We start from the raw sequence: 16,394 nt of genomic DNA, 5'->3' as shown, positions 1-16,394 counted from the left end.
TTCACGGCGATCTCGTTCCAAGTCAACAACGAGGACCGTAGAACGTGGGCTAAGAAATATGGCTCGGTTTATCGCGACGCCATCACGAAATCACACGATGCCCTCTACGACGGATACACAATCGATACAGCGGACGCGCGCGGTTCCGATTAATCGATTGGCGCTAGAGTCGTATTCTGGAACTCGCGACATCCGCGACGCACCCTCGTCGCGATAAGACGACTCGGTTACGAGTCACTCGAGCGAATAGCCGTTGATAATCAAAGACCATGCTTCGTCTTGCATATTTTCGTGGTCCCTGTAATAATATCGCGCGGGAAGGTATTCGCGAAAAATGCGACGCGAGGTTATCGAAATTCTCAAATTCATGCATCAATTTTCAAAAATTCGCTACGCGCGAACATTTCGTCAGTGGTGCTAAAAATAATCTTTCGCCTCGTTATTTCGCTTCAAACGCGAATAAAGAAAAATTATTCAAGATCAAATGACAAGCACGTAAAGGCGCTTCTAGTCAAAAAAGAAAAGAAACGAAAGAAAACGAAACGGTCGACCATTTTGTAAATTATATAAAAATAAAAAATCGACCATTTTGGAAATTACATAAAAATCAAAATAAAATACGATTAAACTCGTGAAAAGATTATTGGAAAAAAAAGAAAAATTAATGTCAATAAAATTGTCAAATCTCACGTGTCAAAAACTATCGCAAAAGATAAATGCGAAATTGTAGGATGAATTTGCTTGGTAATCGGCAGATCTAAAATTTAACCAGTTGCGTACAATGTGGCTACGGGAAATGGTTCACGCGTTTCCTCCGAGCGTAGAACTCTAGGCAAATACGGATCGCGCGAAGGGCTCGAAACAACCTCGAACCTGTTAACCACCCTTGCCCGTGAATTTGCGTTTATCATAAAGCCAGTTACGCGAACAAAGGAACCATGGGATATTTGCCAGCCACTGTTCGCTAAAGTACGCCACAAGAAACGTAGGAATGATCGAAGTATTCGAACGGTGCCATTGGTCGATGCTCCGCGTAGCTTTATCCGCACGTTTACGTTACGCGGCGTGACCGTAGTCCTATTTTCGAACAGCGTTCGCTACGGTACACGGAAATTTCGAACGCAACCCGAAATACTGTAACACCGGCTGAACAATTCGTCGAACGACAGAGCGGAGAATCGGCCAGAAATTTCTTAGTCAACGAAACGTTCGAAGGGCGAAAAAAAAAAGTAAACGATCGAAGACGCGAACGACGAGGTTGGACGAAAAAGAAAAAACTGGACTCGAGCTTCGCTCTACTCGGAAAGTATCGCGTGTCTCGGGCATCGCGTGACCGTGGTTATTAGAAAGGGAAGAAACGCGTGAATATGGAATACGAGAGTTCTGCCGACGATCAGCGTACGATTCATCGTTTCTATCGTTTAATTACTACGTTACGATTTAAACAGTCGCGTCTCTATTTGTCAGGACAGTTTACGATGGTTCGCGATGTGATTGGCGGCGAAAAGAGGCGTTGCGGTATCTTTGTCGCGAACAGTCGACGATAGCTGAGAGCGCGCCACGGACAACGACGACGACAGCGAGGAGTGGGGAAAAGCAGCGGAGGAGCAAGGGAAGTGAAAAAGGGAAGATCGGGCGAAAGGGTGGGGGGTGGAGGATGTTGGAGAAGGGGAGAGGCGATTAGAGGCGCGCGCACGCAAATGTCACGCGCGTCGTCCACGCGATTCGCAGTCGCGTATATACATGTATATCTCGATATATATATATATATATACTAAACCGTAGAGCGATCTTTCTCCGGTGCGATACAGCTCTAGGCTGTGCGGTAGTCAACGACACCGGTCTTATCGTTGGAGTCGATTCGCTTCGCGACGCGAGCCAACCACCGTTTATTAGTAGTACGTTGTCATCGATAAGCAGACCGCGTGCATTCCCGACGACGAGGTACGATCCTTTAGACCTACTCTCGTGCGTGCTTCACGAGTGCACGCACGTCACGTATACTACGTGTATACAACGTACACCGTTAGGAAGAAGAATCGTTCGACACGTAGTTTTGCTCGTTACCGTCAGTTACACTTGTTAATCGTTTCACCGAGGACTGTTAGCAACGAGAGGGCGTCATCGTCGGAATAAGTCCGAGGAGGAGCAGGGGATGGGATAGGATATAACTAGTCACGCGCGTTACACGCACCTCGTCGAAACGCGGAAACATCGAAACGGAACGAACCAAGAGATTTTCGGGTCGTTACACGCGTTATAAAAGCGACGGATTTTCTCCGTCTCGCGCGCTCGCGCACGCGTCTACGCGAGTTCGCGACGTTTGACTTTCTTCCCTCTATCGACGAACTAATCGAATTTTCGGGGACCGCGTATTTTATATCTCTTTCGCTCACACGCACCGTTATTCTCACTCTCCCTCTCTCTCATTCCCTCACGTCGCGTTCACACTACCGCTGCTGCTCTCGCGTCCTCTTTTCTTCCCCGTTCTCGAAGAAAACGTTCACGCACGCGGACGAATGCGTATATACCGCGTTCTTTTCTTCTCTCTTTCCATCCTAACGAGTCGGACCAGCAGACATCGAAAGAGAATTTCGCCCCGTGTTCTTCACTCTTCCGCCTGCAGCAACGTGCGGAAATCCTGCTGCAACTTTGACTCGTGGTAGCTCCAGATATCGCTAAAATCTTCTTCGTCCTCGTCCACCTCCTCCGCGAAGACACCAGCCACCTTCTCCTCCTCGGGCAATGGTGCGTTCGGCAAAGGCGAATAGAACTTGATCTCCAAATCCCTGTGCCCGTTCGGTGACGTGATGATCTCCGTCGAAACCTCTAACCCCTTCGGCGACTGTACGGTACCGTTTGCGTCCACGGCCGACGATCCGACGTTATTCACGGGAATACCGATAGAGTCACCGCGCCACAGCGTCCGACGTTTCCCGCTTTCGGCCTGTCCTCTGTCACCGATCACGCCGACGTCTTTGCTAGGCGCGCTGATTTCCTCGCTGAAGTAACTAGTCGGATCGCTCCAGCTGCGCCTCAGTACGACACCGGTGCCATCCTTCTCCCGATGGCTTCGCGGATTATCGCCGTTGAAAAGCCTCTCGATACTTTGCTCCTGACAATCGAGACTCGGCCGGGACAAGAATAGCGGTGGCATCTGAGCGAAGTGGCTGGGACAGAACTCGTTCGACGGTGACGGGGTCAAGAAGGGCGAGTAACAGTTCTGATCCACGTCCCATATGAGAGCAGAAGGGTCGCAGTACCGGCACTGACACGGTCCCAACTCGTCGTTCACGCCGTCCTCGCAGCCGGCTGTCGTCGTTGACGACGTCGTGGTCGTCGTCGTCGCCGACGTCGCGGGCTCGTTATACTCGTGCAGGTATCGCGGCACGTTGTTGCTACCGTGATGATGGTGATGATGGTGGTGGTGGCCGTTATGCCTGTAACCCTTTGGCGGAATGGTGCGCATTTGCGCCGGCACTACGTTCCTGTTGTCGTCCAACACTTTCACTTCCACGTGCCGATACCTTTGCCTCGCGTCGGCTATCTCTTGCACCGACATGCCCGTTGTCTGCGCTCTACAACCGTACAACGCGCTTTCCCTCGCCATCGGCGGCCTTCTATGGTTTCTCAGCTGAGGCGGCGCAGCTTCGTAGCAGCGTTGTTCGTAACACCCTGGGACCACGTACGGTTTTAGAGAATTCGACTGTTCGATGATCGCGTTCGATGACAGATTCGACTGCTGCTGCTGTTCCTCGAGTTTCGTCGCCTCTGTCGCAGACGTGACCGCGTTGTTCGGTGGCTTCCGGTCCTTCTTCCTGCGTTTCCTGGGCTTGATGATACGCGGTAGACTGTTCTCGGAATTGTTCGATCCCGAGCTCTCGTCGCTCGCGATGCTCAGCGAGTCTATGTTCGCGATGCTGTTGTTCCCTGTGCCCGTGGTCTCCTTGTTGGCAGTGCAGTCCGTCGGTTTCGAGGGCTGCTGCTGTTGCTGCTGCTGTTGCTTCTTCGCCATTTCTATCGGCCTCTGAGGCCGCGACGGCGGACACCTCACCGTGTTATTGTTCATCGTACAGTTCGATGTCACTGCGTTTGCATTATTGTGAACGTAACTATTTATCGCGCCCGTGTTATTGCAAACGGCATTAGCGATGCCGTTAACGTTCCCGGTGTTGTGTATCTTGCCACGATTGTGAAACCGATTGGCGAGGATCAACGGCGCTCCCTGCGTATGAATGGCTAATCTGGAGAGCGGATTCTTGTGTAGGTGAACCGATACTTGCTGATCGCAAGCCTGCTGTTGCTGCTGCTGCGAGAGCGACGGTGGTGACTGTTGCTGCTGTTGTTGCTGACCGAGCGACGGAGAGGATCTCTGATTGCATCTGCGTGGACTGGACGTCATGGATATCAAAGGAGCGCCTGTCCAACCGCCAGGTCCGTACTGCACCTGACACTGTTCCGTCCCATTCGGGAAATTCTGAGTTCCGTAACAGCCTCGCGTTTTCCCGCGAATCACCGGGTCTGGTTTCCTACCGACGATTGGCTTGTGCGAACCCGGTCTGACGGTCGACGATATCAAACAGCTACCGATGTAACGCTCCACCTCCACGCCGCCCTGGGAGGCCGGGCTCATCTTATAAAACCCGCGCGAACGAAATCACTTGTTCTAGCAACACCGTTATGTACTCGATCAATTATCCCCGGTAATATTCCGCACCTCACGAAATTTCAAATCGCTGGTGAATATGTCACATCGACGCGTTACTCCATTGACCTAAATCCGCCGTACAACCGTTTTCCACGAGCCAACTGAATCACCGGTTTAGCCCATTGTCATCGCGAACCTCTTCTCAACGGACAAACCACAAACTGAACTGTAACACTGATCCGAGATGTGTTAACGCGCAACTGTGTCGGCTTTGTTGTATATTCGTGGCGTGAACAACGGCCGCGTTCCTCGCAACGGAAACACAACCGAGGATTTATAGTAGCGGCGGCGGTTACGCGAATCGAGCACACACCTCCTTCGGTCGAACAACCGTACGAAACCGCGGCCGGAACGACACTGAAGCTCGCTCCACCGAGCGCGCCTACACCGTCTTTCGAATCGCTCTGCGACCTGGAGGTCCCCCCACTTTCTGCCCCAGCACCCCCTCCACTGCTGCCGCTACCACCACCACCGCTGCCACGCTCACCGCCGACAGACGTCTCCCCACTGCCGTTCCCGCCAGCTCCTTTCTTTACAGTCTACCTCTCCACACCCCGCTCCGCGAAACTTTACCATGCGCGTATACCGCTTATATACACGTAACATTGTTCCTTCCGGTGGACGAGCCTGTCACAATTTAGCAAGATATCGGAGAAAGCTGAGTAAGGAAGGTAAGTTGCGCGCCGGTTCGTGTTAGTCGCTGCGAACTTTTCGAAGGCATCGCGACCGGTGAAGACCAATTTCGTATAGTCGATGCTCGTCCATTCGTTGCGATAGATAATACGGCAACTGTACTACTGGATCATTGCGTCGTGTTTTTTCTTTTCTATTAAATTAACGAACACCGAGTGGAAAAATATGAAAAATTCAGGGAATGTAAAATATTCGGAAAACATTTCGGCTCTTAAAATATGGAAAAATATTTTTCGATAATTTAACAAGGAAAATGTTTCATTAAAAATACATAAAAGTCTCGTCGAAATTGGCAATATCGGGAAAAATTTGAGAGCGCGGAATGGACGAACCGTTTCGAAGCAATGAAAAAACAAAAAGGAAATTTAAAGATTTAATTCGAAACGATCTATCACGGTTGAATGCAGCGAAACCTAGAGAACGGAGAAAGGCGGACCATAGAGATCAACGTGGAAGCAAAATGTAAAAAGGAGGGAACGAGCATCCTGCGAGGACACGAGTTAACGTGTCTCGACTCCGTGAGTCTGGAAGACCGTCATCCGTGAAGTAGAGACGGCTCGACGACGAGACTGAGAAAGAGAGAGAGAGAGGGAGACGAGAAACAGACTAGAAGGGAATAGAAAACGAGCGAAGAGTGGATCGGTAGAAAAGCGAGGAGAGTAGGGAAGCCTGATATCTTAGATCAGGCCACGGCACCCTCGCATCTAGGCCACAAGCCTTTAAAAGTGGGTCACAAGTCATCAATCGCCTGCGGCACGCTACCTCACTCGGTTGAACCCTCGCATACGACCCACCTACTCTTCTCTGGAACGTCTCATCTGGAGCGAAGTAACGCGACGACGTTCGGTCCCTCCTTTCCTTCGCACTGCCGAGCCGTTATCGTCTGCTTCCCGCCAACCTCGTGCTTCTTCGCCAACGTCGGAAACTACGATCGCGAGATTCCACGCCAGCGAACAAGCGACGCGTCGACGAAATTAACGCGTTTCCATACAACCGCCACACCGCCTTTTTCCTTTTCCTTTTTCTCCCGTACATTTTCCACGAGTTCCTGTGCCACGAAAGAAACACCTACAGACTGTGGTATATCCGAACGCGATTCTTTCCTCCTATCGTACGATCGGACATAGAAAAATATTTATATTTCTCCATCGCTAAAAACTCTTGCGAACGTTTTTACACGGAGTTAATAACGCGAATAATTTCACGATGCGTCGCGAGATAACGCGTATTTCTATAGACGAGTAAATTGAATTACGATTATCGCGTTGACGGAACGAGAAAGTTACGACGTAACCGTTTACTTCTCGAATTCTTCGGCCGACTTCGGTCAACTTCGGTCAGCTTCGGCGCTCTTCGGTTAGCCTCGATCAACTCCGGTTAAATTCGCCTTCCGCGACTCCCGCGAGTGTATCCAAGAAATTTGCAATTCATAAGAAATCAATACGAAACTAACTATGATCTTCTAATTTCCTTTGGGAACCGAGGTAAACTTCGTTGCGGAGAATTCACTTTAGACGAGGAACGTTCGACACCGAATACGGCAACAAATTTACAGCTCATTCGTTAGTTTCGATCGATTATCGACTCGGATGAAAATCGACGCGATACGACGCAACGTGCACGATGCGTAGCAGGGACGATCGTTGGTTAGAAACCCTCTCGCGTTTACGATGTAAGGCGAATCGTGTTTCCTCGCGTTATCGCGTTCCTCGTACATTATCGCACTGCGCGATCAATCGTCGACACTACGTTAGCGATTGTCGCAGGATAATTTTTACCTAACCCGATACCTACAGTGAGCCACAATCAAAATCGTACAACACAGAAAATGTTTCGTTTGGCAAAAGAGTTTAGGGATAATTTTGATATACGAATATGGTGGGTACATAATGGAAATGTGTTTATATTTATATTTATTACGTAGTAATATAAAAATAAATTAACTTCCCTAAGTGTTAAGAAAAATAAAGTTACTAGGTTTCAGCCCGAAAAACGCCTCATAGCTAAAATCTTACACTACTGATATTTATTTCTCCGCATTACTTTCTGCGGAGAACCCCTGGAGACAAAGGAAAATCATGAAACATGAAAGATTACATCGTTTAACTCGTTAGCAAGCAGTAAACTCACGTCATAAAGTTTGAAATTGAAATTAAAACAGGAAAGTAATAAAGATAAAGCAAACTCTACGGTAGAAGAGTTGTAAGAAATTTTGAAAATGGTAAAAATTATCGCAAAATGGCGAAGATATTAACAGAAATGTCAGTACTGTTCAGTATGGTGTGAAACGATATGAAAGCGAAAATAAAATAAGTAATAATTCAAGAAAAGCTCTAAACAAGAAATTGAATGCGCACAATGAAAAGTGGATGGTGCGAAAAATTAAAGATAATCCGAGAATTAGTCTGCCTAAACTTATTAACGAGGTCGAAACGTATTTAGGAAAAAGTGTAAATCTGTAAACAATAATAAGAGTATTAATAAAACAAAATTTTCATTGTCGTATGGCTCGGAATAAATTCCCTGTAAGAGTAAAAAAATAGAAAAATATAATTATATTTTACAAGAGACTATTTGAACAAAGATTTCGATTTTTGGAAAGAGACTATTTTTACAGATGAAAATAAATTTAATATCTTTTATACAGATGGTAAAATTACGATATGGCAATGACCTAATGAAGAGTTCAAAATAAAAAATTTTAATTGTACCGTGAAATATGGAGATCAATTAATGATGGTTTGGGATTCTATATCTGCTGCTGAAATGGGTAGTTTAGCATTTATGGAAGGTAATATGAATAAATACGATTATACGAATATTTTGAAAAATAATTTAAAGAGCAGTGTTGAAAAATTAGGAATTTTAAACCGCTTTAAATTTTATAGTGACAACGATCCTAAACACACATTATAGTGCATATAGCTAGAATATGGCTTCTTTATAATTGTCCCAAAGTAATAAATACACCCCCGCAATTACCTAATTTGAACGTTATAGAACATATCTGGCACGAACTCGAAATTAGAATTCGGAAACATACCGTTAAAAATAAAAATGATTTGAAAATGAATTAATAGAGGAATGGAGTAAAATTAAAGCCAGTTTTACTGAAAAATTGGTAAGATCGATGAAAAATAAATTGCACGAGGTAAAACGTAATGGGGGGAATTCAACGAAATACTAAAATTTAATTCAAGCAACTTGATAAACAATTTTTTTTTTAATGTACGATTTTAACTGTGAGGTATTTTCCAGACAAAATACTAACAATTTCAATTTTCTGTGTACATAAAAAGGTTCATTTGGTTTTGTATTAAAACAAATCCTCTTTTTCCAAATCATGGCTAAACTTTTGTACGAGATGAAACATTTTCTGATACGTGATGTACGATTTTTACTGTAATTCACTGTACCTATAGTAAGTATAACCTATATGGAGCGTCAATAAAAGGATAATACTCAAAATTTTCAAATTCTCTTTGAAATAACTTAATAGATACGAAAGGAAACAGGAAAAAGGTACGTGATACTGAAAGCTCAATTTGTTTTCTATTCTATTTGTAATTTATTAATTTATTAATTATAGTGAACGTCAATATAAGGTTAATACTTAAAATTTTCAAATTCTCTTTGAAATAACTTAATAGATACGACAAGAAAGAGGCAGATGGTATGTGATATTGAAAGCTCAATTTGTTTTCTATTCTATTTATAATTTACTAATAATCTTTCTACTAATAAAGATATATGTATTATATTCAAATATTATGATATATAATATTATTTTAATATATAATTATATAAATACATCAATATTATAATATATAGAAATATTTATATTAAACGTTATAAGTTCGTTTACCGTTAACTTAATACTAATAAGAATACATGCTTTTCATTATCATACAGGACAAATTGAGCTTTCAATATCATACAGCTTTTCCTTGTTTTCTTTAATACCTTTTAAGTTATTTCGAAGAAAATTTGAAAATTTGAAGCGTTAACTTTATATTGACGCTCACTGTACACACGACGGTGAGCGACTGCTCGTCTCGCGATTTCGATTTATCGCCCTGTACGTTTCCCCGAATTTCGCTGCGGGACGTTTCGCGTTCGTCAAACCGCGCATACGGAATTCGAGTGAAATAAATGCACGCGCGACCTTAAGACTAATGAAACGCGATAAACTTGCCGCGAGCATGGCTGACGTGCGAACTTGTAAGGAAAGCTTTCTCGGTGAATGTACTTCCTGCTATGAAATTTATCATAATTTTATAAGCCACGCGAGTCGAGAAACTCACGGACATCTTGACACACTTTCCTAACGGGTATTCCGTGTAAGAAACTAATCATGCCTGACATTATCGGCCCCGGCTGAAACGTACGCCATCGAAACAGCGATACGTGTGGGGTTTTTGTGAAAGAGAAATGACGCATATCAAAGAGAGCAGAGAGAGAAGTAGACGAAGTGCTACGTGAAAGTACGCCGCGTGACCGTTGTGAAAATCTCGGTCGATACATACGCCTGAACGGCTGATTTTACGGTGAAAGCGATACATTGAAATATTCACCAACACCAGGCAATCGCTTTCGTTTCTCGCTTCAAATTTACCGCCGATCCAACGTTTCTTATTTGCCCTATATTTCACAGGACGAGGGAAAAGTGCTTTCGGTCGATCGTTCGCGGCAGAGAACGCTCCCCTGCTCCAAGGATAAATAAACGCGGGGAATAACCCAGAAAGCGTGTATTAAAAATCGACATAACGCAATCGTGCATTTCGATGCACGCGATAAGTATCACTGCGCCACAGTCGCATCGCGATAACTCCGTATGCAATCTCGCAAACCGATTAGCGAACAATCGCAATTTCAATATCGCATAATTAATCGTTAACTCATCTTTATTACGGCTGGTATTAAAACGTTTTGCGATTAGGATCGTGAGACACGTCGGAAGATCGAAGACGTTATTCTTTTCGCGAAATACCACGTTTACGGGCTTATGTAAACCGACATTAATTGTTACATAACCTCGAAGCGTCTCGCAACGGAACGATAGTTTCGTAGAATGAACGTATCTTGACAAAAATTGTACGGAAGCAACGAACATTATCATCGTCCAAAGCTGCTCGTTTCACTGAAATAACAAACGTTGAATTGTTCGTTGGAATATACAGATGGCAGCATAAGTGTTCGTCCTCCTATTGCAGTCGATGTATGTATAGAGAAAAGAAAGGAAAGGTACACGTAAAATTAAAATAAAAAATATAGAAATTAATCTTCGTTAATTTAAAATAAACCCATTCTGTGAAATTCGTAGTTACCGTAGGTAATGAAAAATTGAACAAAATATTAGAATTTATCGGAAAATTTGAACACCATCAATGTCTATGTCAGATAAAATGCATGTAAATGAATATAATAGTATAAAACAAGTGAATGATGAAACAAGTAAATGTGATACGGTCTACTGTGTTTTTTAAACTTCAGATAGTTCAGGTAGAAAGTACCAAAATGAAGCATAAGAAAAGTTAAACATCCTTATCGGAACGAGAAGTTATTGAAAAATCGTGAAAAGAAGAACATCCAAAAGAGAAATTGCAAATATAACAAAAAGATCTCGAATTATGATATATATATATATATCGAGAAAATATAAAGAAGAACTATTATAAATAAACCACAAGGAAGACCAAAAGTACTAACTAATCGTGATGAAACACACATACTAAGAGTTATCAAGCAGGATTCTCATATCTCCACATCTGAAATACACAAGAAGGTATAGTGCGTTGGAGAAAAGAAGACACAACGTGTTCATATCCTCTCGTCTGATTAACTCCACTGACATTCCTATGATCACAAGCAGTGACTGCTGTTGGCCGAAGATGGTGTCAAAGATCATCGATCACCGTTTTCGGTCAATAGCGGCCATTATCTGTAATCAAGGGAGAATTAGCGGAGTTAATCAGTTGTGAGGAGGTAAACACGTTGTGCCTTCTTCTCTCGAACGCACAGTACTTGGCATACATGATGGCCAAGCGTCAATGCGCCATCCTGTTTTACCCAGGTCGCCAATATGGTAGATATTGAGATTATCGATCACCGATTGTGATCAAGGGAATATTAGCGAAGTTCATCAGTCGTGAGGATGTAAACACGCTGTGCCTTCTTCTCTCGAACGCACAGTACTTGGCGTACATGATGGCCAAGCGTCAATGCGCCATCCTGTTTTACTCAGGTCGCCAATATGGTAGATATTGAGATCATCGATCACCGATTGTGATCAAGGAAATATTAGCGGAGTTCATCAGTCGTGAGGATGTAAACGCCCTGTGCCTTCTTCTCTCGAACGCACAGTACTGTCCCCGTTAGAAAAAGTAGTAAGTCTGGATACAGTTCGACGGGTACTTCACAGAGCCAACTTAAAGAGTCGAGCTAACTATAAGAAGTCATTCATTAATGCAGTAAACCGGAAGAAGAGACTGTACTTTGCGCGAAACTACGTTTTTAAATCAGACAATTTTTAGAAACACGTCATTTTTATCGATGAATCGAAATTTTCTGTTTTTGGTGCATCCAAGAAAAAAGTTTGGACGAAAACAAATACAGAATATCAAAAAGAAAATTTGATATCAACTGTGAAACACGGAGGAGTGTCACTCATGGTATGGGGTTGTATGTCAGCTGCTGGGCTTGGCGATTGTCACGTTATAGAGGGGATCATGGGTAAGTGGGTGTATTTAAATATACCAAAGCAGCATTTACTATCAACTGCTGGAAAATTAGGTATAAATAGTAATCTTATTACTATTTCTATTACTTATTTTATTTTATTTCAACGAGTAGATACTGTATAATACACCACATTACTTGCAAACACTACCCCAATCGTCAGTTATAAAGCCCATTGTGCACTTATGGGCAGAAATGAAAAGAAATTTGCGTGCATCGCTACCTATACATTGCAAAACGATTTATAGAAGAAGAATGCTAAAAAAATTTATAGAAGAATGCCAAAAAATATCGCGAGATTTTACAAACGAATTAGTGAAATCAATGTCTAAGCACCTAAAAGCTATAATTAAGTCTAAGAAATACCCCATTAAATATTGAACTGATAGCTTCAGTTTTACATATTAATAATAATTCAATTAATTTGTAAGTGCTCGAATACTTTTGCGTTGAAATTTTCCGATGCATTGTGCTATTTTCTTTAATTTTCCACTATGTACAGCAATTATAAATTTTACGAAATGTAAGCCTACCTTGTATAAATAAATACAACGTCTATTGTTTCTTTCTTTTTCCTGTACATACGTCGAATGTAGTACATGGACGAATATTTATGTGGCTGCCTGTACACGCGTTATCCGGAGAAAGTAAAAAAGGTTTAATAATACCGTACTGACGTGTTTCACTCGTCCAAATATGCGCGTAATGTGATCAGTTCTTTTTTTCTTGCTACAAAACCGCGTAATTAGCACAATAATGATTCGCGTACACGATGGTTTTATAGGAATCGACTTTTTTGTCGAACATCGCGACGCGTGCAGATTCGTCCATCTTGGCGCGACTGTCGCGATATCTGCGGGCGTCTGAGGCAATGAAAAGTGGCCGGTACAGTCAGTATTATAGATACCTAGCAGAATTCGACTTGCCCTACTCGGCGCGGTTTATCTTTTACAACGGATTATGCGATGTTAATAATATTAAATGATATTTTTATCGGTATCGTTATCGTAATCGTTAATTACAAACGCGTAAACCCTACTCGCTAATGAAACGTTTACGCGTTGGTCGATTTTGGAAAAAATTTATCCACCGTGCTCTTTCCCCCGTAATCCATTTCCCGATAATATAGCTCGTAGCTATATATCAAGCGAACTACAGCTTTAAAACTGGTCGAACCACTTCGCCAACTTGTGATTTTATTTTTAAACGTTCGCGTTAACTGACTTCTCAACGAGCGATTTATGGTATTCCAATAATTACAAAAGTATTTCATCTATTCTGTCCATGAAACGGATGTTCGTCAGGGATATTTTTTACCCCGACCTTTTTTGTTCCACGTAAGGACTGACCGCTCTTTTCCCTCCAGACAACGGACAAAAAGGGCGCAGAGGGAGGGGGAGAGGGAAGAAAAAAAAAAGGGAAGAAGTTGTACCGGTAAAAAAGGGAAAAGAGGGAAAAAAAGAAGGAAAGAAATGGGAGAAAAGACGAATAAGGGAAACGAGGGGCGTCCGAGTGGAGGGGGAAGAAAGGCGGGTAAGTTAGTACATCGATTACGAGAAATGTCGACCACATGACTCGGTTCCGCACCAAAAACAACACGGACCCTCTCTACCTTTTGTACAGCCGAAAACAACCACCGTGGGATACGTTTGCGCACACTTTCTCAGATCTGTCTCCACGGGACCGGGCAAAAGGTTCGTCCTTTTTTTTCCCCGTCACCCTTGCATCGTTCGAGGGGCGCTCGATTATTACACCGAAACGGCTATAACTTTTCCTAGAAGGTATCCATTATCGCGATTGTTCGCGGCTTTACGGCCGACGGTACAGAGCGCAACCGAGCGGCCGGAGTGGGGGTAGCGCGCGGCAGGAGTGGGGATGAGGATGGAAAACGTACGAGCGACTAGGTTGAATGGATTTTGGTTTTCATCGCGTTAGAAAGTTCTGACCGAGTTGGGGCACGCGTTACCGGGAGAAAGCCGGCCAATAGGCAGATGTGCATCAAAGGTTAGAAGATCAATGAAAATGAAAAACATTTTTCAGTGGGAAAAGAGGACGTATATCGGTGGGACGGTAAGATCGCTTGTGTTTGCCCATGAATCGACAATATCGAGATCCGTGTGGACGCACAGGAACGTTTCCCAGTCCTCGGATCTCGTTCAAATAAAATCAGCGGAACGAACAAATTCCGATCTACTAAATATTTCGAATACGTTCGATGTTTCAATTGGTTTAATTGGAAGAAATAGTGCGCAGCGTATGAAGCTCGTGATTCGATTCGTCCATCGGAATCGTCTATTCTGTCGGGGAAAATAAAAGGTCGCGTCCGTCCAACCATTCACGCGACCAACTAAAATAAATACGATTCTTTTCAGCTCTGTATCGCTATCGGTCAAAACAATGCCATTAAGCGTCTCCCGCGATGCATCGAAATAATAACGCGAATTTCTTTCCGCCATTTTCGTGTTTATCATTCCTCAGATTTAACGATTTCAAACTAACGGGTGGCTGTTGGAAAAATACGTTTATTTTTGTAACGAAAATTAATTGAAATTAATCCTTTGCACTCGGCGATTTCTTTGTTACAGAAAGATAGTCATTCGAGACTTTCTGCCATAAAATGGACGATATTTTTGAAATGGTAAATAAGAAATTAATATATACAAATTAAGACGTAGAATTATTTTATTTCGATATTTCATGCATCGTTGGGTAATTTTAAATTTGATATGTTAATTAATATTGATCTTTAGAATCTGATTAGATGGCGACTTAGAGTCACCCCTCAAGTGCAAAGGGTTAACCTCGTGTGCGACGCGTGTGTGAACGAATTGTGCGTTGAAAGGGTTCTGAGGAGGAACGAAGATGCAAATAAAAATTAGGGTTTTTACCCTCTTCGACATTCGAGTTTGTATTGCTAATAAGAATTACAACAGAATCGACATACCTTGACTAATAAGCAACAGAGGTAACGGAATATTTTACCCTTTGCACCCGAGAGGCGACCCTCATTTAATCAGGGTCTAAAGATTCGTGTTAATTGGTATATCAAATTTAACTCTTTTAGTGCTAAACGATGATATATCGTCGTTTGCAATTCTTTCGGAAAGTGTCTATGCGAGAGAAATAGTATCTATCTATAGTCTTCTATAGTAATATAGTCTTATAGAATACTATAGTATAGTATTCTATATATAGAATAGTATCTATCTCAAATACTATATATCTCTATTGAGATAGTATCTATCTGAAAATAAATTTATGAAACGTTATAAATGGTTCAATTTCGTTGCAAGACAATTGAAAATATTTTTTATGGATTTTTGTTATATTGTATCCTACAGCAATCACTTGTTTTGTAGCAAATCCTTCTGACGCTTGCTGTGTTATTAAATTATTAAATTATCCTTTAGTTTCGTGGTCCAATATCGGTTATTTTGTTAGAAATGATCGAAAGTGCAATATCTATACTTCGTACTAGGTGATCTACATAACTTTTTGGGGCACGCTGGGATTAAAAGTGTGCCACCTTTTTGATGCACCGTAATGCATGGTGAGGCATTTTTAGTCCCATCTCGAAATATTGCAATAGCTGCATGCGCATAAGTTTATATTTCGTCTTATTTACGTAAAGCAATTGATAATACCTTCGACAAATGTTATAAATGTATTCGCTCGTATTAAAAGATAAAATATACCAATTTTGTTTCATTTAAAACGCAATAAAATTTCTGTGCAACATGAGTTTATTTTATTATCTGAAATCCTGCGCCGCAAAAAGATAAAGCTATGATCAAACGATGATTTTTCTTGCGTTTAAATACCATTTTTAAAAACAGAATTGATTTTTCTCTTTTTCATACTGTTTTATATTTATGTCATTCGTATGATTTTCAACAAATATTTAAATACAATTTATACTACTATATTCTACCTTTATTTCGTAATATACTTCTTTTCGAATTTTATGAATATCGTGTTTATTAATTGTTTTCCGAATTTTGGCAAATTCATCAAATTGGACCGGGGTATTTTTCGCATAGGTACAATACTTTCACCCGGCACTAAAAGCGTTAAAATTACCCAACGATGCGTGGAATGTCGAAGTAAAATAATTCTACGTCTTAATTTCAATACGATTTCTTATTTACCGTTTTAAAAACATCGTCCACTTTATGGCAGAAAGTCTTCGAATTGCTATTTTTCTGTAAAATCGCCTAGTGCAACATTGTTCTTTTGCGATAATAAAATCCTCAAC

At 42.2% G+C, this 16,394-nt stretch overlaps 1 protein-coding gene across 1 annotated transcript; it reads right to left on the bottom strand.

The window, feature by feature from the left end:
• Positions 1–693: 693 nt before the first annotated feature.
• Positions 694–5,054, bottom strand: LOC108550240 (myb-like protein M). Its single transcript, XM_017903936.1, has one exon. It carries the CDS (start codon positions 4,631–4,633, stop codon positions 2,609–2,611), a length of 2,025 nt encoding a protein of 674 aa, XP_017759425.1. The 5' UTR covers positions 4,634–5,054; the 3' UTR covers positions 694–2,608.
• Between the last annotated feature and the right edge of the window lie 11,340 nt (positions 5,055–16,394).

The sequence above is a fragment of the Eufriesea mexicana genome, unplaced genomic scaffold, assembly GCF_001483705.2.
Source record: "Eufriesea mexicana isolate 0111107269 unplaced genomic scaffold, ASM148370v2 scaffold2636, whole genome shotgun sequence".
Classification (NCBI taxonomy): Eukaryota; Metazoa; Arthropoda; class Insecta; order Hymenoptera; family Apidae; genus Eufriesea; species Eufriesea mexicana.
Note: the sequence above shows the minus strand (reverse complement) of the source record. Positions and strands in the feature narration are given on the sequence as shown.